Source organism: Lepidothrix coronata, unplaced genomic scaffold (assembly GCF_001604755.1).
Source record: "Lepidothrix coronata isolate B3197 unplaced genomic scaffold, Lepidothrix_coronata-1.0 Scaffold109, whole genome shotgun sequence".
NCBI lineage: Eukaryota > Metazoa > Chordata > Aves > Passeriformes > Pipridae > Lepidothrix > Lepidothrix coronata.
The window spans coordinates 3,118,785-3,145,580 of record NW_016690289.1 but is presented as its reverse complement, the minus strand read 5'-3'; the positions used below and the strand labels follow the sequence as shown (position 1 = coordinate 3,145,580).

At 38.7% G+C, this 26,796-nt stretch overlaps 1 protein-coding gene across 1 annotated transcript in view; it reads left to right on the top strand.

Annotated features, from left to right (window-relative positions):
* Window positions 1-12,498, top strand: part of PAPD7 (poly(A) RNA polymerase D7, non-canonical) — a 32,025-nt gene extending 19,527 nt beyond the window's left edge. Inside the window, exons 4-5 of the mRNA XM_017824149.1 lie at window positions 171-329; window positions 10,257-12,498. Coding sequence (XP_017679638.1) covers window positions 171-329; window positions 10,257-10,436 — 339 coding nt within the window. The 3' untranslated portion in view covers window positions 10,437-12,498. The remainder of the gene's footprint in view (window positions 1-170; window positions 330-10,256) is intronic.
* Window positions 12,499-26,796: the final 14,298 nt, after the last annotated feature.

The following is a 26,796-nucleotide window of genomic DNA, read 5'->3' as shown; positions in this document are numbered from 1 at the left end:
CAATTAAACTTTTGCTGGCTTGTATTTTACTTTTTTACCATTGAAAAAAATAATTATATTTTACAGTATTCACATGAGTTGATATTTGGGTGCATTTTCACGTGCATAGTCTGTATATACTGTACTTTCTGTAAAGTTGCTTTTCTTTTCCCCTTTTTCTCTGCCAAAAGGAATCAGATACACCACCTTGCACAGCTCCTAGTGTTTACCAGTTCAGTCTTCAAGCACCGACTCAGCTTATGGCCAGTTTACCACCCGCATTGCCTATGCCAAGTGGTAAACCCCAATCTGCACCTACGGGAACCTTGATAATGGCCGCCAGTAACCAGGTATGAGCCAACTAAACGGAGCAACTCTTTCCTGAGAAAGGGATCAAATCGGAAGTGTAGATCATTTGCGCTGTGCTGTCAGTCTAAAAACCTCTGAAGATAACCTTCATATAGCCTGTGCTAAGCTTCGTGTAACTGTAGAAGTACTTAGCTGCCGTATCAGAAGTGGGGGGAGAAGAGTGGGTGGGAAAGTGTTCGGTGTTTGAGTTGCATCTCCGCATATAAGAGCCCTTCCACCACACAGACACACAGGAGTAAGTTAAAGAGCGAGTGTCAGGTGTCTTGACTCTTGAAGTTGTATTTGAGAGTCCTGGTGCCCAGCTAGTGGGATATTTGCAGATCTTTAGGCTGTTTGAGTTCCTGTTCTTCGATTAGAAACTTCACATAGGTGGTATAGGTGTAAGCTTGTTTTTGAATCCAGAGAAAAGTACTGACCTTTCTAGGCTTGTTTGGTTGTCTTGATTTTGAATTATTAGATCTGGTTACACTTGTAACTTTCTGTAATATGTTTTAAAGATAGAGAACAGAAAATTAATTATGGGCAAGTCTACAAAAATTTTTACCAAAAAATAAAATGTGTACATAAATGTGCTGGGAGGTGAATGTATTTTGGCTAATATAGCCATTATAGTACAAGGGAAAGTCAAATCATTAGTTTGTTTTTTTCTTTTTTTTTTTTAAATAGCCTTAGTGCTGTTTATTATCTGCCAGAAAACATTCCCCCAGTCTTGATTATTAAAACTATTAATATGCCACACATGAAATTTAATGCAACTTGTGGGTTGTTGTAGGTTGCCTACGATAACAAAATAGCAAGCTGATTTCTTTGAAACCTAGTTTTGGTCAGGTTCTTACAATGTTTTCCTTCTTTTCTGAGTCCTTTTATCAGAGTTCTTGAGAATCTAGGGCCAGGATATTTTCAACTTAATGACCTTGCCTTTTTTATTTGATTCAGCGCTTATTTATCTTCATGGACTTTCAGTGGAACACTTTCCAGTATGTCCATGTCTCTGTTCCTGGGGAGCCCAGACCTGGGCCCAGCACTGCCATGTGTGGCCTCACCTGTGCTGAGTAGAGAGCAAATGATCACCTCCCTTAACCTGCCTTTGATTTTAATTGAAGTGATTACACAGATTCCTCCCCTCATTCCTCCTTTCCCTGCTTTCCCCGCTTTCCCCTACTGCTCAGTCTTACTTAGGCAAAACCAGCTTATCTGCACAGGAAATGTTCTGTTAGTGAGAAGCTAATAAAACAATATACTGCTATTCTAGTGTCTGCAACTGAGTATTCACTTGTTAGTGTACAGTCTGAAACTTTTGACTTTTTTTTTAGAATAAAACTGGAGAGCTATTTTAAGTTAAACTTCATCTAAAATACAGACTTAGTCTAGATTGTTTTCCTTAATAGCTCTACTTTTCTGAAGAGGTACTCTGGAGTTGAGCTTCTGAATTACAAAAAATAAAATCCAATTTGGAGGCATGCGGTTGTTAGTACAAAACAAGTTGGCATTCAGAGTGTTTGCCAGTTGTGAAGAGGCAACGTGTTGTATGAATTTTGGATCTCTGTTGGAGTTTTGAATCTTGGAAAACAACTGCTTTGTAGCACTTTTTCTGGCTTTCTGCTACTTGACTGTCCTTTCCAATGATTAACTGTTCTTTTAGTAGTTTATATAGTACTTATGTATTTAAAAGTGGGAATTCTTATGTGGCTTTTGCTTGACAAAGATGTGCCCTTGAGAATCACACAAAATCAGAAGAATTTCTTGCTATCTACCGTTCAGAAATGGGATGATGATTTCTTGCCTTGAATTCACCAAAAGCTTGTATTTTGTGAAGTAGAAATGTACTTTTTTGATTAAGATTATGACGTGAGTCAGAAGTGGGAAATGAAGCCCTTCTACCCAGAATATTGCAAATGTCTTTTTTTTACCTCTACCTTCTGGACCAGGACTGTTCTAGATTAGGTTGATGGCTTTCCTTTTGCAGTTGATAAAACCTAAGACCATGCTAGTTTATAACTTTTAATGGGCACATTCTTCTTGCTCAGAGGACTCCTAATGGATTTGAACATGTACAAGCCTTTTTTCTTAACAGCAAGTGTTCTTTCATATTCAAAAAGTTTTGAAAGGGATTCATTTGTCTACATGGTGTATTCAACTTTTTCCCTGGCAACCTCCTCCACCTCAGTTCTGCTTGGAAAGCTGTACCTAGATGTTGAGTGCAACCCTGAAAAGCAGGAGGTGCCAATGTCAAGAGCAGTGAATGTATTTTGAACAAATTACAGCCTTCTAGGCAAGTCTGCTGCTGTTAAAGCTTCCTAATATTTTCTTTTTGAAACAAGCTTGGTGTGATTACCAATTCTGTTTACATACTGCATAATTAATTGGAGAATTTCCAGATAGTTCAGGGACTGATTAAGCTCCTGGCACAGGAGCTTTTCAGGATCATCATCCATCATTTTTCGAAGGTAATCATTCTTCTACTCTGCTGAAAAGCAGCTTGAAATGTCACTTGGGAGAGCAGAACAGTTTATGAAGCAGTGCTGCGCACTGGAAATATGCAGGAAAACAAATCCTGACATGCATGTCCAGATGAATGGAGGGGCAGAAATTGCTCGGTATCTTCCCATGGAGAGGAAAGGACTACTTTCCCTGTTGTTACTTTGAGATCAAGTAAGTTCAATTCATGCTGGATTGCTGGATGCTAGGTCAACAATGAAGGCAGAAGAAACTTCCTTTTTCTTAGGTCTGAAGAACTCTTTCATTTCATTTTCAAGATGATTCTTTTTTTCCCCAAAGGGTTCTCTTTTGATTCCAAAGTATCTAAAGCCAGTAAGCACCAGCCCCTCTGCTGTATTGACTGGCTTCTAGTGTGCCTAAGACCATTTAGATGAGTAGTGTCTGGGAATGTGTTCATTGCAAATTTCATAGCACCATGCACTGGCTCAGTTGGGAAGCACGGGAAACAACTAGGAAATGAAACCTTAATGTCAGTGCTGAAATACCACAGTCAAAACTTATAAAAGGACTTGCAGGAGTAGTTTGTTTTTCAGTTTCTTTTGTGTTTTGCCAAATAAGGCCAGACACTTAAACTTATAAACTGCTTGTTTATACTGCTTTACAGGCACTTCTTTGGCTAAAATACTTTTGTTTCAGAGTTCGTCTTTATCTGGAACAATTGTTAGTGGTGTTACTAGTAGTCAGTAGTAGTGCTGGTCCTGCTAGTATCTCTGAAATGATTACTGAAAAGTTAGCAGCATTGAAAACAAAATTGGTCGGGGACTTCAGTCAAAAATGTATTTCTTTTAGATGAGTGCAAGCAGTTAAGTGTAGTTCACCTGGATGAAAGAAAGGTTTGTAAAGGCATGTTTTAATTCATGTCAATGCTGAACTCTACCAAATGTTTCTGAGAAGGCAGGTATCATCAACTAGCCAGATGTACAAATATGCTGAATTCCCTTAGTATAATGTGATACTTCAGAGTTTTTAGTATGTTAGCTTCAATTTAAAAAAGACCTCATTTGTTCAGTGGCATTTTTAAGCTGTTTAGGTACTGAAAGTTTTGTCAGTCAATCAGATGACATTTTTCTTGTTTTTTTATCTAGAGCACACTCGTTCAGGGTGGAATAATTTTTCGGTGTCCCTGCATTTTCATAAGAGGGAGTATACTACTGTCTACTTTGGAAACGGTTTTGATTCTAAACATCAGACTGCTATCTTCTGTGTGTGACAGAATGTTGTTTGGTTCTTGATTTAATACATGCAAAACTAGGAGAAGTGGATGATGTTTTATTTCCTTTCCTAAAGAAAGGAGAAAAGGAAAAACTGCATCTGAGTTTGAGGTTGTTCAGCTGAAAACAGTACTCAAGATATTTTTCATCTTAGGTTGTGCTATATTTATATGGATGGTCTTTAAGTGGTGTTATCTTTACATGTATGGAAACTGACTTAGCCTGACCAGACCCTGGATAACCTAATCTGACTCTGCTTACAGCCAGAATGTTGAATTAAATGATCTCCTGAGGTCTCCATATAAATATCCAGTCTAGATGTTTATAGGACTGTGTGGAAATCTCTGGCCACCTTGGTGGTTGCTTCCTGAGTGCTTTTTGAGTTGCAGGAAAGACAAAGTCTAAATAGTAGTTTCTTAGAAAGATAAACTCACCATAAATGACAGACTTACTAAAACGTGGAAGTCATACCTTCTTTTTATTTGTGTAGTACTCCTTTATCTTCCAATGTCATTGTAATCAATTTTTTTGCTCCTGAACTGAGATTGATTTGAATAATCACATATACACTTTGTCTGCACAGTTTCTCACATGTACTGTATTGATATCAGCTCATCATCTGGAAAGTGGTTTGCTCACTGTGATACTTCTTTATTTGGAACAAAAAAGTTGAGTAGTCTCAGTGAAGTAAGATTTGTCTTTAAGGTCTGAAATTGTCTGCTGTGTGCTAAAAAAGCTATTATCTCTTGTTCTCCTTAATGACAAGTATGCAGGTAACACTTCGTGACCCATGTCGCAACATCATCAAAATTGCAGTTTGAGTTCTGTCTTCTGGTAGCATTGTTTTCACTCTCACCCCTCACTTTTAAAACTTGACTGGTGACAAGATCAAAAAGGGTATTTATTTTGCATGTCATTTTACTTTCTTTACTGTAATATGGTTCAGTATTTGCTGAGATGGTAATGGTAGTCTCTACTGTCAGTCATTTTGGGACTAGGCCCTCCAGTCTCTGAAATACTAGTTTATCTTTGACCTGCTCATACTAGTATTGCCTAACCTGTTGTAAAAGGTGAAGAGAACCAAATACTTCCTGTTGTGTGGTAGCTCTACCAGTAGCCTGTAACAAAGTGAAATAAGATATGAAGGATTGATATAACCTCCCTTGCAGCTTTAATTTTTCCAGTTCTCTTGTGTTGGAAGATTAGATGTAAAACTTTTCTTGCTTTTGAGCTCTTTCTGATCTCCACTGTGATTTTTCTTGTTTGCTTCTCTCATGGCTGGCTCCATAAGGTGCTGTTTTCCCTTTCTAAGGGGAACAGAAGGGGGTTTGGGGGTTTTATATATCTATTCCGGACTCAAGATCTTGTCAGTTGTAGTTGAAAGTAGCCAGTAGGTACCCAAAAGAGGGGAAGTGTCTTTGATATTTGCAGTGCTTTGGGCTTTATTTCTCCAAATTGCCAGTACTAAACAACTTCTGGAAGAACTTATTTTGCTTTTGCTTGTCAGTTAAGAGTACGCCCAGGTAGCTGATGCAAATGTCTTGTAGAATCCTGTGAACTAATCTAAAGTAATGAGGCTTGGTTGGACCATTGCCTAATACTTGGCTTATTGTTCATGCATATTGATGAAAATGTTGGTTAGGTCATTGTTCACTATTTCTCTGCAAAACAATGAATTTATTTCATAAAGAACAGTAAGTTAAATTTTTTAGTGTATTTCCAGATGTTGTTTTACTCAGAAAGTAGGAAAGTAAAGATAAATCCGTAAAAAAGGGTTTTTTATCTTGTCGGGGTTTTTTTGTTTGTTTGTGTTATTTTGGGTTTGGTTTGGTTTTGGTTTTATTTTGTTTGTTTGTTTGTTTTTGGTTTTTTGTTTTTGTTTTGGCTTTTTGGGGGAGTTTGTTTGTTTGCTACAAGCTTAAAATAGAAAATTTGGAAATACTGAAAATAACTGTGAAATATTTTGAGGATGTATGTTAAGTTATTTAAGGGGATACTAAAATGTTAATGGTACATTAAAGTAGTTCTGAATACTATGGTATTTCACATGAAATGATTTTGAGGTATATGAGTTTGATCAACTGCAGACTAGTTTCAGCTCTGACCACTAATCCTGTAGTCTTATCAACAAAATAGTAAATAAGTGATCTTTCCAAACTGTCATGCCTTTTCTAAACTTTTCCTTTAGCTCTGTAAGTACTTACCATTTTTTTTGAACACTATATATAATCTCTTTAAAAGTTAAGAGTACAGATACTTTATTACCAATATTTCTCTGCTTTTGTTAGAGGTGCCGTCAGGCAAAGAAACCCCTAAAGACCAAAACAGCTCAGAAGCCCTGTTTATGTTTAGACTTCAGTTCTGTTATGTTACTTATTTCAAAGACTAGGTGATTTCTTTTTGGCTAAATTTTCGTTTTGAATAATGACACTCTTTGAATATCAGAGGTTTTGTATAGTAAATTTGCTGGTAATTAAGAATAACATTTTGGTTTCCTTAGCAAATAATTACTTGGTATTTCCATTTCAACCAGATTTCTGTTGATTGGAGTAAAGGCTGGGTACATCCTTTTCTTAGGGGTTTTCTGAGGCTTTTTTTTTTAGGGAGTGGGATGTGTGTGTTCAGTTTTTTTCTGTTTTCTGTTAAGCTCTGGGCTATTTGTTTATATCTTTTTTTATGTTGGGTTTTTTTGGTTTTTTTTTTTGTTTTGGTTTGGTTTTGGTGGGGTTTTTTGTTTGTTTTTGTGGGGTTTTTTGTTTGTTTGTTTGTTTTAATTGGAAACCTTTTTAACCTGGTATGTGATACAGAATTTCACCTCACTCCCACCCCTAGGCTTGGCTTAAATGCAAATTTGTTAGTTTTCCTTTCAGATCTAGCAGCTTATTCAACACAGCTGAAAAACAATTGAATTCTGTCATTCAGTTGTTGAATCGATAGCCCTGTGATGGGAGAGGAGATTATTCTATCAAGAGGAATAGATCCAAAGAAGTCAAAACCTCTAAACTGCAGATTTCTCTGTTGTATTTCAGATGAAGGGCTTTCTCTTTGGATTATCTGATCTCATCTGCTTACAGAGATGCCATCTCTCAATGATTGTGTGACTCCTGAGCATGGGAATGTCTAGAATTGTGTGCACAACAGAAGGATGTTTTATACAGCCTTTTGGGATTTCCAAAAGACATGAAATAAATTTCTTTTACCAAAGATCCTGAAAGCAGCTAAGTGAATGATGTGTCCCCTTCTAAACAATGAACTAATTGGAAGATGAGAAACAAGGATTCAATATTTGTAGTAAATGGAGTTCACTGGGAAAGCCCTGAAGGTGTTTGTGCTACCTGATGTCTGAAAGGCAGTGGCAAAGTTTTCTGGCTCCTTAAGGGCTAGCTGAGAAGGGAGGCAGAAGGACCTTTCAAGGTGATGCACCAAGAAATACTATAAACTTTGTAGAGAGTGGTAGACCCTGGGCTGACAGTTTCTTACAAAGATGAGATCTTTACACTTTTGCAGAACACTGCTTTGATAATGCTCTCTTGATTTCTTACTGAGAATTGAGTGTCAAGCCAAACTTCAGACATGTTTCAGAACAAAGAATAGAAATTAAAACATTGTGTAAAAATCCATATACGTCCATCACAAACAGTGAGTTTAATTTTGCCTCTTACATCAGAGGAAAGTTAAAATACAAATGGAAACAAAATAGTGAAGGATGTTAATAGTGGTCAAACACATGGAATTGCTTCTGTGTAAAGAAAGAATGATTCTTCAACCTGAAAAAGAAAAAGAGGAGGTATGATGGAGGTCTGTGTAGTCATCAGCAGTATAAGAAAAAGGTAGAGAGCAGAATGACAAGAAATCAATTACTCCAAGAACTGAAAAATCATCTAATCTGATTCAAATTAAATCTGATGCTGATTTAAGCTGTGAAATGCCATAGCAGAGGACACAGGATGCTAAACTCTTATGGTTTCAAAAATCTGAGTGAACTAGCAAATAATACTCAGTTGAGAACTAATAAACGTAAAGGCATCATCTCTGACTGAAGAAGTCCCTGAGTTAACTTCCTTATGCACTTGCTCTCAGCTGATGTGCCATAAGATAGATGGATTCAGATTCTGCTCTGATAGTTTGACAGTCTTTATCTTGATGGCCTAAAAAACAATGCAGAATGCTTCATCACTAGCTAAAGTTCATGCTCTCGCTAAATTATTAATCGTTCTTTGGAAGTTTGCTTACCTTTTGAACAGATGAGGGATATGACTTCTTTTGGACATGGGTAGATAGCCTTAATTGACATACTTGCCGTGGTACATGTCTCATCTTGTGATCACCTGCCTTTCTGCCTCCGATTTTTTTGCTGAATCCTCAAATTGAAGATGAAGTTGCCAGATTTTTTACATTTCAAGCTGAAGAGGATGGATAGGTTTGCTGATGAATGTGTGCTCCCTGTTCCAAGTTTTGTTCTGGTTGTACAGTAGCAAAACTAAAGTTTTGCTCTATTTTTCAGCATATAGTTGAAAGTGACTGTAATGACTGTCTGCTTTTAGTGTTTTAACTGTTGAAGGAGGGATCATTTTTACTGTATTTTGACCTTATTTACAGTAAATACTTATATATAATTAAGTCAGATGTACACTTACTGAACTAAAATACTTAGTGCAAGAATGGGACAAGATGGTGTGTTTGCTTGAAGAACTACTTGCCAAAAATATAAAACGTTCTTAATTTTTTTTAGTTTCATGTTGTTGATTTTTGTGAATACCTCCTAGTAGATATTTTCACAACATATGTCAATAAATAAGGTTTGGGAAGTTGTATCTCCTACGAATGAGAAATTCACAGCTTGCATTTCCTCCTTCTAATTTGTCCTTTAATTATTTTACTGTTGGTAGTCTGAGGGTAGCACTTGCATGTCTGTCTTGGGAGTCTAGAAGTTGCATATTGAAGGTTGATTGGATTGATGTAACACACACTGTACAAATTAAATAATAGTTTAAGGGATTTTTGCCACCCTGCAGTTAACTGTAGTTATTCCTGAACACTAATCTTCAGCAGTTTTTCTGGATCCTCAGTGTCTCTTCTAATTATAATTTGACAGTAGAATGTTGCTTATGGAATTATGCTTTCAATAACTGTTTCTGTTTTGTACACACAGTTGTCATGATGGCTTGGGGTTCTTTCTACTCTAAACTTATTTGGAAATACAGATAATGAAATATCTGCAGCTACTTTAGTATTCTAAGCAGTTGCTTCAAATGTTTACTTTGTGTTCCTGTTTAGCCACTTCTGGTTAGTTAGCTTTTGTTACAAGTAGTCAGTTGTCTGTCCTAAGTTATTGCTGTCAGACGTCAGGAAAGGAGCTTGCTTTGATGTTATCAGTATTTAGGAAATCTGTTTCAGCTTCATCTTTTGAAACTCTTGTATCTATTTTAAGTACGTACGTATTAAGCCAACTTACTGTATGCCATTAAGCAGTCAATAGGTATGTGTGTAGTACCTTATATGTGATAGATTTACTCAGACTGCTACTAGATCTTTTAGGCAGTTTCTGTTCCAGGTTGTTGGAGATCCCATAAAGAAAGTGTTGTGCTATATTTCTGATCATTTAATTATTTTGCCTTGGTCAGCATGTGAGGTATGATCTAGGGACTTTGTAGCCCTGTGATCAGACCTGTAGGATTTACAAGCTCCTTACATGCTGTACCTAGTTTATGTGTCGCTGAGTGAATTATGGGTAGAGCAGACTTGTGCTTTACATGGATCAGCTCATGTGATAAGGCCCTTGCATTCGTCCAGGATATCTCTGAAAGTCTTGCTGAGTGTCTCACTTGGTCATGGTCATGCTCTTGCGAAGATCCTCTAAAAAACAGACACCTCTGCCACAATTAGTATTTAATGTGGAAGTTCTCTGGTTTTATAAGGCTGATGCACAGTGAGCGTATTTTATACTGAAATCCAAGGGTTTTAAGGATGCTTTGAAATCTGAACCATTTCATTTGCAGGACATTTACTTCAGAAAACACTTAGTAAACTGTTAGTGCCATTGGACTTGCACAGCTAAAATTAGACAAGTATGAAAAGACCAGTTGCTTCAAGTGGTATTCAGTGGAAGTGACTTGTTGAGGAAATACAGCTGGTAATGTGTGCTTCATTTGTTGTTTGTATGCCTAAACTGAGTGCCTTTTTTTTTTTTTTTTTTAGCAGCACAGTGGAATGAAGTTTTCCATGAAAGGAAATCATAACCAAGGCAACAGCTACAGCCCCGTCAGCAGTGGAGGCATGAGGCAACCAGTTGGTAACCGAGGACACCACCAGTACAATCGTAATATATGGAGAAGAAAAAAACACAGAGACAGTTTGCCTATTAGTCTGAGCAGATAATGGCAGATGCCAAAATGACCTTCCCTGTTCAGACAAACTGAGTGAGTGCCACTCGACTTGGGGGATGGAGACCAGCGTCCAGCACATCGTTTTATTGGTGTTGCCAAATATCTGCAGCTGACTTCTTTGCATGTTTCTTTGTGTGGTGGTTCAATCCATCTTCAAGAAGTAGTTGTGCTTATCTGTGAAGCCTTATAAATGTGGAAGTTTGTTTTCTGCCTTCCCACAGTGGTTCATTCAGTGCCGAAGCAGCTCTGACAATAGAACTGCAAGGACATTTACAAATGCTGTAGCTTTTTTGCTGTGGCTACATCTGTTCCTTTGTGGGTTCTGTTTTCTTTTATTTTGGAAGTGAAGGAAACTTCAGCCCCTTGGAATTTTTTTTTTTTTTATTGCAGCAAATCAAGCTGGGAATTCATAAAAGTAAATTTGCTGCTCTCCTGTTTTTCTTTCAAAGTTCAGAATTTTTTGCTCTGTAACTATTGGAAGTATAATTTGTGCAATAACTTGGAATTTTTAACTTAATTTCATATTGTCACATAAGTTATATTTAAGGGGAAGAGGTTTTTTAAGTTACAGATCCTTTCCCAGGTTGCATTATCTAAGTTGGGTTCATAGTTTTGGCAGGTTGTCTGAGCAGTGTTACAAACATGACATTTGGTAATATTTGAGGCTTCTTGATTCACAATGAAAGTGCGATTTGGCTTACAGTTTTAAGAAGGTATTAAGCTCCAAAGCATTTTGACCCTGTGTTTTTTAGCTCATTGTCTGGCCTCTATCAGTTGTCTTGCTCTGACCAATGAGTTTTAATTTTATTCCTTTAAATAGACAACAAATCCAGCATTTGTAGTACCAGAAGTAAAACTTGTGAGAGGGATGGGAAAAAGGTTGGTTCAAGTCCTGATATGAAATTAAAAAGCTGTGAACTACACGCTTTGATCAATTTTCATAACGTAACCTGTTAATGTTTGGGTTGAAACAACATTATTAAACAGAGATACCCGGCTTAAGGAATGTGGAGAAAGGAAATATGTTGATTCCATTAAGGAATCTGTATGCAGATGCATTAGTTCTGTTAAGAGCAAATATATAAAAAGTACTTCAGCTGCTCTAAGCATTACAAGAAGTATCTTTTAATGTGTTGCAGGAGAGCACAGCCCAGTGTTGTACACAGGATGAGTGGCTGGCACTTAACTTACAGATGCATACAGGTATACTATGCAAGTGTGTATTGCCATGACGAACACTGTCTTTAACTTTTTAAAAATGTACATCCTGCCTAACCCTGAGTTTTTAAAGCACCACAGTTGTCCTGGGAGTAGGTCACATCTCATGCCCTCTGACTTCCCTTTTTTTTAGTGAGAGTTCTTAAGCTATACAGAAAACTACAGATAAGTTATGTAAGTCCACTAGCAGAGGAAGCTGAAGAATCCTGTTAACGGGACATCTATATCTGTACACAGTATAGAAGGTTTTAAAACTGATAGCTGAATATTGAAATGAGGTGTCAAGCATGAAGCTTTTTAATATGCTGTATGCCTTTGAAGCAGTAGTTCATGTTATTACTGAATCTGTTGAACACAAGCAGGTCCTTGAGGGGAGAGAGGGCAACATTCCAAAGTAGAGTAGTGCATATCTGTTTGCAAAAAGTTTGTCTTAATGCTCCAGACTCATCACAATTAAAAAAATAAAAAAGTTCTAAAAATTGTGAGCTGATTCATAAATAATATCTAAGGGCTGTTACATGAGCCTGTACTGCTTAGTCTTCACACACTAGCAATATTGACCATAACTACATTAAAGAGCCTTCAGAGGCTTTAGTTGGTGTCTTATACTAGCATCCATTTTTAAAGCAAAACTCATTTGAAAAGTGGTATCATGTAACACTTCAGTCATGGTGAACCAAATAAATTGGCCTGGCTATCACTGTGGTTATGTGCTACAGGTTTAAAAAATAATGTTTAAATTTTTTGTGTGGACAACTATGTGGAAGCTAAAATTGACATATTTTTATGTAAAGTTTTCTATTCTTTGATTTTTAATAAACTTTGGAGACCAGTCACTCTTCTGTACATTTTTTTTTTTGAAATTTCATGATGAAGTAATACTTGACCATATCCCATTCTTTGATGTACACTTTGATCATCTACTTTAAAATTGTTCATGCTGAGCACCTTCAGAATGAACTTGGATACCCTTAAACAAGCAAAGGAGCTAGAGGTAGTTCCCAGCAGTATTCTTAAGAGGAGATCAACTGACTGATGCTTTGGGATACCTTAACTTCCATATAACTGTTAATTTCTTTCTGTAGTTTCTATATTACTTTCAAAATATTTGTCTAGTTTTCAGCCTCATCAAAGATTGGTGGTTGTGGTTTTTTTTTTTTTTTGCGTTCTGTTAACCCTCTGAGAGGACTCTGAAACATCAGTACTGACTCTAATTGAAAATTTTAGAAAATGAGTCTTTGGAAGGAACTTGTATAAATCTGTGAACTCTGAGAAAGGGAACTGAACTGTTTTTAATAGACAGTGGTGTAGGGTTAGGAATTACGAATTGGAGACGTACTTGGTAAGTCTTAATGAGTACCTGCTGGAGAAAAGTAGAAAAGTGATGGGAAGGGAAAATAAGAACTCAATAGTAGCTGGGATAATAAGAATTTTTTCTGTCAACATCAGTTTGCCGGTGGGACATGGCTGACAGAGGGATATATAATCTCTTCAGACACAAAGATTAAGTGCAGCAGCATTGGTCTTGTCATTTCTGTTTCCCTGGGCTTCTCTTCCCTTTTTCTGTCCAGATAATGATTTCGCTTTTTCTTGCTACAGATTCTGGCAAACTATTTATCCTTATTAGTAGTCTGCTTTTAATGCATTAAGTCCTTTGAACCCTCATGCTGTGATAATAATCCGAGATACCCACTTGATCTGTTTTCAAGCCTTACTGACTATGTTGTACACTGTTCATAGGCAAAACTAGCCACTAGATGTGGAAGGAAGAGACTGCAAATTGAATGGAGGAACCAGGGAGTCCGTCATAGAAAGAGCTCAGTTGTGATCTGTCCCTGTTTACAAGAGATGTCAGTGCTGGTGTTGCATTGGACTTTGCACAGGGATGGAGTTACCTGCCCTGAGGCAGGGTAAGAATACAGAAAGGTGACTACTGGTACAGTGCTGCTGGTTCAGCAGTGGTTATTTCCATGGAAATGGCCTCCGGAGAATGGGCATAGCAACAGTCTCTCAAAGAGTAGTGTTGGAATACAGCATGCCTTCAAGCAGTGTGACCTCTTTATCATTTGTAGGTAAAAAGAAAAGTTTAAATTGTGAGGTAACTCAGTGTATACGTGTGGGGAAGTGAATGTATCAATTTCTGAGCTCTCAAGGACAAGAAGCCTTCTACTTGCTGGCTACTGTCAGTATAGTCTGATTATAAATTATAAATGTAGTAATACCTGGACTAAACCAAAGTTATGACCTGAATTCTCCAATTGAAAGACATGATAGAACCATCGATTAGGTGGCTGGTCTTGTGTACTTAGACAGTTTTGATTGGGGTTTGAAGTATTTTGGAAAGCAGATGTGGTGCCAAAAAGAAGGATGAGAAGTAACCTTAGAACAGAAACCTGAAAAGAAACATCTTGTAGGTCAGGACAATGTTTAATATCTTTATCGATGATTTAGATGAGGGGATTGAGTCCATCATTAGCAAATTCGCAGACGACACCAAGTTGAGAGGGAGTGTCGACCTGCTGGAAGGCAGGAGGGCTCTGCAGAGGGACCTGGATAGGCTGGAGAGTTGGGTTGGTTCCAACGGGATGAGGTTTAACAAGGCCAAGTGCCGGGTCCTGCACTTTGGCCACAACAACCCCCTGCAGCGCTACAGGCTGGGGACAGAGTGGCTGGAGAGCAGCCAGGCAGAAAGGGACCTGGGAGTTTGGATTGACAGGAAGCTGAACATGAGCCAGCAGTGTGCCCAGGTGGCCAAGAAGGCCAATGGTATCCTGGCCTGGATCAGGAATAGTGTGCCCAGCAGGACCAGGGAGGTGATTCTGCTCCTGTACTCGGTGCTGGTGAGGCCTCACCTGGAGTGCTGTGTCCAGTTCTGGGCCCCTCAGTTCAGGAAGGATATTGAGGTGCTGGAGCAGGTGCAGAGAAGGGCAACGAGGCTGGTGAAGGGACTCGAGCACAAGTCCTATGAGGAGAGGCTGAGGGAGCTGGGGTTGTTTAGCCTTGAGAAGAGAAGGCTCAGGGGAGACCTCATCGCTGTCTACAACTCCCTGAAAGGAGGTTGTAGCCAGGTGGGGGTTGGTCTCTTCTCCCAGGCAATCAGCAGTAGGACAAGAGGGCATGGCCTTAAGCTGCATCAGGGGAGGTTTAGGTTGGATATTAGGAAGAAATTCTTTACAGAGAGGGTAATCAGGCATTGGAATGGGCTGCCCAGGGAAGTGGTGGATTCTCTTTCCCTGGAGGTTTTTAAGATGAGGCTGGACGTGGCACTTAGTGCCATGGTCTAGCAACTGTGGTGGTAGTGGATCAAGGGTTGGACTTGATGATCTCAGAGGTCCTTTCCAACCCATCTGATTCTATGATTCTGTGATTCTATGATGTGTGAAGAAAAATACCAGAGGATGCCCCAGAACCTTGACTGATAGTACCTTGGACTAGTAGCTCTGGATACCTGTATGGTATGGAGGGACACAGATTTCTGCCTGACCTTCATACACCAGCAGCAAACCTCTCTGCCTGAAAGGATGCTGAGACCCCAGCAAATGTAGTGCTTTAGGGGAGTGAGTGGATGAGTGTGTGAAATAAATCAGTTTGGATAAAAGCTGATTTGTACATAAACCCCAGTATTCGGACTAGTATTAAACAACCACCCACCCACTATGGGTAGTTGTTTCATTTGCCTGTAACAAAAAATGGTGTCAGAATGACTAAACCTCAGGTTCACAGCCAGAAGGCTCTTACAGCTGACCTTTCCCAGAATCATCTTTAAGTGGCCTTAGGCTTTCTTCTCAACCAGGATATTAACTTGTATTAAATTTGGGTTGATCTTTTTGCCATTTTTTTTCAGCACACCGCATAGGTTTTAGTCCTGGAATGCATTTTGGATGACAAAAGTCCTTCATTTGTTCTTGGCAGTAGGAGATCAGCTAAGGAAACCTATGGACATCTTGTATGTGCAAGAGATTCTATTGGACAAAATGTTTTTAACCAAGGATTCTTACCAGATCAGCCATGTATTTCTGTTATAATTGCCTAAAGTCACGGTCACAGGCTGCAATTGTGTGTCAGTGAAAGGATGATAGGGATGCTTCTTTTTGGACATCTCTCTTCCCAAAACGTGCCAAATTGTTGCCTAAAGCTCTGGTCACAATCCTTCTTAGTGTTATGCTACTGCAAAAGTTTTGACCTAGAGTTGCCTATGGCACAGCAGCCTTTCAGTTTCAAATCAATTAAGGATTCTCCAGTCACTGGCTTTTTTCATGAGCCTTTTCTATTGGGGGATTGTTGCCTGAGCATAAAAAGAAATTATGAATGGAGGGAAGAGCCCATATGCAGCAGATACTGTTGATATACACGTCTGTGTTTGTGATCAGGAAAATTTTCTGCGTTGTTGCTACTAATGGCTTTTGTGTCACTGCCTCTCCTGCTCGGGTGGGTGCAAAGGACATTTTGTCCGACCTCAGCTATTTTCCCCTTATGCACCAAAATGTGATGTGTTTTCCTGCTGTGAATTCTTAGCTCTGCAGCAAGCTGTTTCCTGCTTCAGTAACTTAGGGGAGTTGGACAGTAGCTTGATTTACAGTCTCACTAAAACATGGCTCCCAAATAAATGCTTCAGTGACTCATTTTTAAACTTAAACCAAACAGGATTTAGGAGTTCCTATAAAAGGAATTTGTGTGAGAGGATGAAAGCGGTGGTTAAACTGTGGTTAAACTGTGAAAGTGGAAGGCTGTAACCTCTGTGCTGAAATTGCCACTTTTTATTAGTGAAAACTTTGGCAGTAATCCCCTTGGGGATGTTCTGTTGAGAAAATATTTGTAAGAAATTTCCTTGCTTTTTGCTCTTCCTTTTCAGAGAAGAAAAGCTACATCTTCTGATGGGCTACATACATGACTTCAGGATTGCTATTGGATGCATCTGGCTAATTTGAGGAGCCAAAATGAGTAGGTGATCTCTCACCCTTGTCAAGGGTTGCGTGTCCAGGTGATTGATAGGGATCACTTGAGTACCACTTAGTGTATAATTGTGGGTGAGATCATCAAATAATTGCTGTTCTCTCAGGGAAATTTCTTAGGAGACTGAGGAACAGAAAATAAGATTATCTATTAGTCATTCATACATGTGCATGCAGTGGATGAGCAGAGCAGAGCTGCAGTTCCCAGCTGCAAGTGCAGGATTTGTTCTGCTGTCCTTACAAGGGCCTCAGGGAGAGCCAGGTCAGCCCAGCAAGTCTGTTTGCCCCTCTCATTAGGGAATGCTACCACTTCTGCTCAGGAGCAGGTCTGTGCAACGACAGTTTTACGATCTGTTCCTGATGTGGTGGTTGAGCAAAATAACTTGCGATTTCTTCCCAATCCTCTGTTAGAAAGGAATGGTCAGGGGATGTGAGGTTATCAGGTTTGCATTTGCTGTGTGGTTGTGAGGGTTACAAATCATGAGTGGTTTAAGCACTGGATACATTTCCATCCTTTGAAATTGTAAAACCTGGCAGGACAAGGCCCCACGTAACCCACTCTAACTTGAAAGCCAGTCCTGCTGGACCATGAGACCTCTGTAGAGCTTCTCCTCATTAAAATTTTTCAATGATACCACGAAAAAGAGTAAATATTTTTTTATTTTAGTTTGTTGGGTTTATGAGGTGTTTTAATGGGGATATAAGTCAGGCAGGAATTGTTCTTTTTTTTTTTTTTCTTTGCTTTGTTCTGCACTTGATAAAACATATCTCCAGATTCTAGGACCAAGAAGTTGAAACACATAACAACCTATTTATTATTAACTTCTGAGTTCTGAAGTTAATAATCCCTTGAAATGAGTAGCCCCCAAGCTTAAATTACTGATCAAGAAATAAATAATGTTTTGTACCTTCTCTCTATTATAGTTATTATTTTTGATAACACTATGTTCCCAGAGTTCAGTCAACTTGCATTTGCAGTGGTAACACAATGAAGATGTATGGGAGTAGTGATTTGTGTAGGATATCAGCAAAATACTCCAAACTGCTGTCCTTCGCTTTTTGCTCCTAGTAAGAGTTGCACAGATTCATCTTTTGATAAATTCAGACTTTTGATAATTAAAATTGGCTTGTTTGCCTTTATTCTGTAATACATAAGTAAGTAGATGACTTAAACTAATACTGCCTGAAAAGTACTAAACCAGTACTGATGGAGCTGAAAGCATCATGAAAAGGATTTTCTAAAGGTAAGATCTGGAAGCTGCTGTTAACGTAAGTTTTACCTAAATCACTCTAAATTCAGTCTGACTAGGTCAGAGTTGTCCCCTACCTTGCGTCTTAGAAATCAGAGAATGAAGAATGTTCATCAAGAGTGGATATGTAGAAGAAGGAAGGAAAATCCAAGAGCTTAATGATCTTCACTTGAAATATAAAACAACCATTCTACCAGAATGGGAATTTTGATGTGCCAAGCTGTAGGTCTACTAATAAGGACTTAGACCCAATCAGACAATCACCTCCTACTACTAGTATGACGTGTGGACCAGAGCTCCACGATCTCTAAGATACTAACATTGCTAAGAAATGCCAAAAGTCATTATCTGGAAAACTCATACTAGTATTTCATCTGTATTTCTGTAAGAAAGCAGAACGGGGTTAATTAGAAAGAGAGGCAAAATTTAACACTAATTTATCAAATGTTTTTTAATGCCTATCCCAGTATTGCTGCTAATACCATATACGTATTTAAATTGTTGAGTGAAGCATATGGTATGGTTCAGTGCCAGATGGTGACTGAGCCAGGGCATTCTGAATGGGAAAGGCATCAATAGATGGCGCTGAGTACAAGTTTTTGGGCGAAAGTGGTGCAGTTTAGTTGAAGATTAACTTTAAAAACATTATTTTAGCAGTGTTTGCTAATGATCATGACACAAGAACTGCCATGCACTGACTGAATATCCTGATTTGACAAATATGGGAAATGTGGCCTGTACACAGTGTTAGAGTTTTGTAGTACTGAATATATAGAGATGGGATGAAATACAAAGCACAAGGCTGGAAATTGAGAATTTATAGCTACTTTCAAACAGTGAAAGCTGATGAGTCAGAGATGTTAAAGAGGAGAGAGACCTGGGTATATTTGTTTATAGTATGACTGAATTCACCAGCATGTCTCACAAAGATGATACATGAACCACACACATATCAGATAGAGTATTTCCAGTAGTCTTAGTGATTTTCTTTTGTTGCAAGTCCAGAGGCTTACTGGTTAAATTACCTGTGGCTTTCCTCATTTCAGGGAGGAAAAAAAAAAAGATAAAAAGAATAATTCAATTATGGCAGGAGCTACAGTCACAGGTTTAAAGAATCTTCGGACACCTGAGAATCTACTTCAGCTGGAGATTCATCAAAGCTCAAGTTAGCTTTTATGATATTGTGTCAAAATGCTGTGAAGTACTAAGGATGACAGTTACCATCACTCAGCTTTTTGCATCCGTTTGCACTGTTCTTGTATTGACAAACTCTTGATCTTTGGCTTTGATGTAGCAATGACTTACCTCATGGGAATGCTAAACATGCTAGCTGACTGTCATTTCAGATCTGTGGATGACAAGTAGAAGATCTGACTGGATGTAATTGGTCTAGGGAACGTGGGATGACTGAGGTAACGAGCTCTTCTTTCTCAGTTTTAGTGGCGAAACACATGTGATTTTATTCTGGGTTTCCTGTCAGATGGTTTTGTGGTGCTTTTGACCTAACCTGGCATCCTAGCTTGGTCCCTGAGGGCTTTTGCTTCCCATTCCTGTTCATTGACCTACTGATACAGATAGGTCCAAACTGAAAAGTATGGGAGAGGAGCAGCGGGAGACATGAGATTGTGAGGAATGTAATCCTATAGGCATGAAAGCTATTTAAATTCTCCTTTCATGGCTCCTGGCTGTCTGCAGTGGCTTGAAAAATGGCTAATTCTTCATCAATGAGAAGGGAAGAAGAGATCTACCACAGGACTTTTGTGTCTAAACGAAATAAATATCTCTGTTCCCCAAGTCCCTCTTCCATCTACTTGTACAGTCTGGTCTTAGTAACCTGAAAGAATTTTCTTCTGCACTATTTTAGTGTGTTTGCTTTAACTTGGAATATATAGTCCTAATATAGTCTGTACTGTCCCAAAGGGGAGAAATAACTCTATTAGGCTGATTTTACCCATTACTTGCTCTACAGTATTCTTAATACCAATGTTCTCAGATTTATGCAGGATATAGTCGAGGGTTTTTTCCCTCTGTACACTCCCTGCAGATCTAAATCTGATATTTACAAAAAATCCCTGTCACGAATGTGCCCTTAGATTATAGCATGGTCTTATAGCTTTATAGAACAGAATTTTTGGTGGTTCTTACCCATCTTCTGGAAAGAGTCAAAGTTCAGGACTTAATGACAGGTCTGAACTTTTTGAATCTTTATCCTTGCTAGTTTCCTATTTCCAGTCTTTTCAAATGTCTGAGGCAGCCTACTTTAAAGTACATTTTGGATTAGGAAATTAATTTATTGGTTTATTTTCTCAGATCAGAGACTTCCAGACCAGCAGAACTTTTAAAGTTTTCTTGACATGTAAGACATGTTCATGGCACTAAGGCTTAATCCCAGTGCTGTGCCTACAGCAGGCAGGGTTTTGGGACCAGCCCTGACTATGCAGTTGTCATTCAAGCTGTTGGGGCACACGAATTCGTGTTAAGAGCTACGCAATAATCGTGAGATGCACCTCAGTGATCAGAGCATGTTCCACCACAGCATCAGCCACACATGAAGGTTTGCTCAGAGTTGTCTCTGCCTCTGATGTGCTCAGAACAGCCAGGTGGGTTGTCCACGTGTATCTTCATCAAACGTTATGGAACTGCTGAGACATCTGTGTGTATGGCGGCATCTTGCAGGACAGTGCTAAGATAGTTATCTGATAGGATCTGTCCAGGCATTTCCAAGTCTTTCAAAGATCTGCCTGGAGTATCTGAGGGCATGAACAGTCATGGCAACCCAACTTCAAAGACAGAAAATGCTTTTAAACACTTCTCAAAATGATCCACTTGTTCATTCATCCCACAGCTTCCTCCTCCTTTTGCCTTTAGCCCTTTATGTTCTTTAGGAACTAAAAACCTGTGCTTTCTGGTTCTGTTGAACTCCTGAGAGGGGAGAGGACCATGGGGGAGGAGGGGCAGGAAGGCATCTGATTGTGAGGACTGTAATTCTCTAGGCATGAATCCTATTTAAATTACCAAGGCAAAATGCACTATTCATTATGCATTTAAATTTCAGAGACCCTTTTGACACAGGAGGTAGAAAGAGACTCAGCAGGATCTTTCTAAAGATGTTTTATGAAAAGAATTGTGGGAACATGAATTAATTTTCCAGCATTGTTTAAGTAGATTGCTGTCGGTAGCTACTTCACAATTAGCTTGTCCTTGTGTCTTTCTAGGTAAGCATTGAATATGGAGAAAAAAAGCTCTTTTTCCTGTACATTTTGCAGAGGTTTTGGGTTTTTTTTGATTATTATTTTAAGTGCAGGTCCCCGTGGAGTCCTGGAACTGAATGTTGTTCATCTAGCAATAAGACTTTAAATTGACTCAAGTATAGGATTTTTTTTACAAGATTTTTCTGCTGTTAATAAGAAATATGCAGTTTGCTCAATTCAATTTGCTCTGACTGCAGGAAGGGTGCGCTCTTGCATCACTCTTATGCCCCCGTGCAAAATCAACAGCGTGTCTGCCTCTAGTTTGGAGGTGGTGCTACCTTGATTGAAAAACCTTCCCTGAGGCACAGGGTAGCTTTAGAGGTAATTTAATTTTGTTTCATACGGATAAGACTCAGACACTTTATTTGTAATAAGTAATGGATCACTGACCAAGCTAGTTGTTTTTCTGTCAAAATTTTACCTGGGAAGCCCCACATTTGATTTGCACTGTGCAGCTATACCAATAGCAAAATGTTTAATCCTTCCAGATGTTAAATTGTTGTTTCCTTCTTAGGGATCTCTCAGTCCCTTAACTACGCACATCTAACTCAGGTGCATGAGCTCCTAATTGTTTTAGCATGCAGAAGAGATTTTTTTTTTATTCCTAAGTGCTCTTGGGAATGGAACTGGGACACTGGCAGGTTTTCTCTAGCTAGCCTGAAACGGCTGTTAATTTTTTTTTTGTCTTTTTTTTTTTTTTCCCCTGCACTCCCTTCAAGTTTAAGATGTCAGCTGAAAATAGAATATATTCAGCATGGATGTAAAAGACACTCTTGAAAATAGCTTCAGGCATCGTCCAGATTGGGGACTCTTTGGTTTGTGCAAACAGGTACTTGTGTTCAGATAACACAGTCCCTTGTGTTATCCAGCTTTAGTTTAGTGATCAATTTAACATTAATACTAATTTCTAAAGGTTAGAGCTGGTTTAGCCAAATCTTTATTCAGTAACATGATATCATCAGCAATCACCATGGCAAATGAGTTTGCATTCACTAAAGGTGCTTGAGAAAGAATAAACATGAAGAAGACTTCTAACACAGAACAAAAATATGTGCAAGACAGAACTTAATTCAGTTCTTCTGTGCAGTTCAGGCTGTATGCAGGGAGTCTGTGTTACCATCAATTTAAGAGTGAAACTTGTACTTTGAAAGAAGAATTGGAATTGCAAGTGAAACAAGCCGAATCAGTAGACCTAGTATTTAGATTAGGCTCTTATGTTTAATTAAAGAACTTCTAAATACTACTGTATTTGTTCACAAGGTTATCCTTTCTTGCTGATTAGGATTAGAGTTATTTCAATCGAGTTTTGAGTGTTGGTTTTATGGTTGGGGTTCCCCACCCCAAAAGATTCCTTGCCACTTCTCCCTGGAAGTTACTAGAGATAAAGGTCTATCTGTTTGTCATCTTGTACCTTTTAGTGGGGCATTCTCTCCATTTAGACTAACATTCATTATAAGCATCTAAGACTTTCATTGGCTTGTGTCTGTATGAACACTGTAGGAAATGGGGGGGTTTGCAGAGCTTGGCTTTCACTGTCAGAAAGTGACAGAAGTAAGCATTTGGTCTACTATAGCAGAAGGACTTCATCTTTCATGGAGCCTTTTTCTCTCCCAAGCTACTTCATAGGCTGTTTAATAATATAATAAGTAGACCTTCAAAAAAAATTGTGGTTTGTCAGTACTGTTTATCAAACATTTTGTATTTTGCTTAACCTTTGTATGCTGAAAGTTTATAAAATATTTTAAATTTCTGGTTTGGTTACTCTGTTTCTTATTTTGAATTCAACATGCATTTTAAAAAAGCTTTCAGCAGTGCAGATGTCTTTTTTTTTTTTTTTCCACAGAAGTTACTTCTATATAGTTCTCAGTCAGTACATGCACACTTCAATTCAGATTAATTTAAAAATCTGAGCCATCTATTCAAAGTATGGCTGGATTCGGAGAGGCCAAGAATAATACCCTCTTTAGTTTCTATGTAAACTGTGTAATTTCTACATAAGACTGCATAGAGTACACAGATCAGGAATTTTTCACCTTTGAAAAAAGGTAAGTGAAGATGGATTTGACAAAGGTCTAAACTACCAGGCAAGGGACTAGTTGACAGTCGCTTCTGACAGCAGTTGAACATCATCAAAGAAATACATAGGTGGAGGTTGAAAGGGAGCAAAGGGAATGATTTTTGTAACTCCTGGTTTAGCTACAGAATTTCTTCCTGAAAGATTTTGTATGTGAAATCTTGAGTTTGAAGAGAAGTTGGACAAATCCCAAGAAAAGAAACCCATTCAGGGCTATTAAATGTGAGATAACACCTCTGGATGCAACAACTAGAGCTGCAAAGGAGTTGGATTGGAAAAGGAGCTGTGTGGTGCAGATGGAGGCATGATTTTTCATCCCCCTTCAGAGGCAGGCAGTGGTTTCCAGAATTTTGTCTGGCTTCGAGTTGAGGTAAGCTGTTTGCAGATAACCTGAGAACGGTTTGTGTGGAAAAGGAAAGGCGCAGAAGGGAAAAGTAGTTTCTACAATGAAAAGGATCTGGGAAAAAGCCTAATAAGATTAAATTAAAGAAAATTACATTGAAAGAGTCTGGTGCCACTGCCTTCTCCAACTGTATAGGAGAGTGCAGAACTGTAAAGGGCTTTAGAGTGAGGAGAAAATGAAGAATAAGCTAATTGCACAGAGGTGCTGGAGAGGGAAAGTGGAGGGAGAGATCAGTGGATTCGGTATCAAGTGAGGAAAAAGTGGTACAACAAAATGAGAGAAAATTGGCAGCTGTTTACGGGGTTAATTTTTTTTTTTTTTTTGTCCATTGTGCCTCTCTTGCCCACCTACAACATAATGCCATGTGGTAATACAGCCTCCAGTTACAGTTGTCTGTTCTGCCATCCACCACTTCCCTGGTTTGTCTCAGCCAGTCACTGACACTGCTCTGTTGGGTGGTGGATGCTTCTTCTAGTACAGCTCTGTTCCCAACCATGTGTGGGTTTCAGGCCAGCAGTCTATGGTGAACATTAGTAAGGCTAATGCACTTATATATATGAAAACAAGCTCTCTCTAGTGTGTGGAAGTCTCTTTTGTATGAGTATGTACCTTATCATTTCAGTGTTCCACTGATTATTTTAATTGTACCAAATTTCTGTATGTTGTCTATTGGGCTTGCCCTCTGGTTTTGATTATTGTCAATTCTGGTTGGGTGCAGGCTAGGGCACCCTGAGAGCTGCAGTAAAGTGTGTGGGAATCCCTTGGTCACGTCTTTAAAGAGTGTTTTGGGTTTTTTTATTTTAAAACTAAGTATATCCCCTCTTTCTATGTATTTAATTAATATTACACAGTGTTTACTAGAGGTATGCAGGAATACTCTTAATTCCTATACTTAACAATGTCTACCACTAAACCACTTTCCTTTCTGGAAATCCAGTGATTTCATATGCAGGGAATGCCTCCATTTTTATTCTGTAAGTACTCCGTTTATACATGGACTTTGGAAAGTGAAATCTAGATGACTTATTATTTCATTATAAAAACATTTAGTATGCCCCTGTATAGAAAGAAGAATTAGATCAGGCAGACTATATAATATAATGCATCAGGGTAATTCTTTTCTCCTTAGCTGCAACCCAGTATTTATTTTTTGACAGGATGCTTCCTCTGTTGGTGCATGTCGGAATACCACCGATTTAACTGATTTAGAGCATCTAAGAAAGGCTCTCAGGAGTTCGAATGTGGTGCAGGATATAATGTTTGTAAAATGTCTTGAGAAGTGTAAAATACTGAAATAATTAATAAGTCCTTATAAAAATCTGAAGGGGTGATAAGATTCAAATGTCAGCATCTTCAGGTGGTTGATAAATGAAGTGTGTGTATAAGCTGAATTCTGCAACTTTCCCTTCTCAAGTAAGCTGCTGTGATTTGGTGTCCTCTACCAAGCTGCTCAAATTCTTGTGGATTAGAGTAAGTCGGTCACCTTCCTGATATTCATCCCTTTTGAGCCTGATTAAAGTTGACCAAGTGAATCAAATCTTCTAATAGAAGACACGTAGATGGGACAGCTAGAAAATGGAATTGCATAAGCTTCATTTTCTTAGGAAACCCACCTATAAATATGGTCTTCTAGATCTATTCATTGGTCTTGCATCCCACTGAACTGCAGTTTGTCTTGTGTGACAGATATCAAGATTTGGAAGCAGAGAACATTTTGATTACATTTGTCTCCTTTGTTGCTGCAAGTACATTCTGTAGAATGTAAATCCTGCTGCTAATTAAGTTGTTCTCTATTTGATACGATAGTCTTAAAAAGTATAGCTCACCTCAGGCAGCCTCAGAAAGTAAAATATCCATATGCAGGATTGTAATTTGCCAGGAATAACTACTGTGTATTCATTCAGTGGAAACAATAAAATCTATTTTTATTTTTTAATAAATTCTTTTCAGTTTGCAGAAGTTACTTTTGTTCTCAAAGTATGGAAAACAATTATAATTCTGAAAAAGTCATGTATTGATTATTTGGATTGAGTTGAACAATGCAGAATAAAATTGTTCGACCTGATGTCTGTTTGCTTCATGCTCCATTTTTTTAACTATAAAGAGGTGAAAAATGATTAGACATAATGTCTGTGCAGAAGCAACATGCTCAAAAAGTGATGGCAAATACAAATCCTACATAATGGGTCTGATTGTATTTTGTATCTGAAGAAAACAAAACATGATAGAAGCAGATTGTTTTATGAGCAGCAGAACAAATGCATTTCAGTCGGTGCTGGTTGTATTTTTTCTGTCTCCTACCCTCAATCCCAGTGCCTCATGTGTCTCCTGTGATATCTCCACTGGGCAGAGGCCTGTAACTAACCTGAAGTTGTAGCTCTTCTGCTGACCATGGTCATATGGAGAGCGCACACCCTCTGAGATAGGACTGCAGTTTGGTGTCAGGACACTCGTGTATTTGTGCTTCCCCTTCACCTACCTACGGATTTTTAGGGAAGCTGTGGAATGTGAGTTCCCCTCAGGGCTTTTGCAGCATTTGCTCTGCAAGGAGCACCTGAGGAATGGGGACAGGCTTAGCATAGAGGAGAGAAGGATTCAGGTGGATCTGATGGACTCCCAGGACCCACAAGGGGGTTACCAAAAAGCTGGAACCAAGCTTTCCATGGTGGTGCCTGGTGGGATGACTGGAGCCAACATGTATAAATTGGAACATGAGAGGTTCTGACACAATCTAAGGAGAAACTTTTTAACCATGACAACAGTCAAACAGTGGACCAGGGTGCCCAGAGAGGTCGTGTAGGCTCCTTCGTTAGAAGTTCTCAGGACCAGGTTGGACAAAACCTTAGTGTTTTGCTGATCCTCTGTTGAGCAGAAGACTGTACTGCAGATGACCTTCTAGAGCTGTTCTATGATCCTATTTTTCTGTACAATTTGGTTGACCTTGTGAGACAGCTGCATGGAATATACAGGGATTTATTTATTTTTCCCTTAATGAAAAAAAGCTTCATTTTGGTTATGATAAAAATAGGTACAAATTTTGTTTTAATTCATCACAGCAAGCTGATAATATCTGGGGGGGAAGCCTTTCATTCACCATGTCCTACACCCTTTTCAGATCAAGGAAAGTGAGGAAAACCTTCCTGTTAAAACAGGACTATGCAGGATGAACTGAAGAAAGCTGTTTATGCTCTGATATTTGTTTCT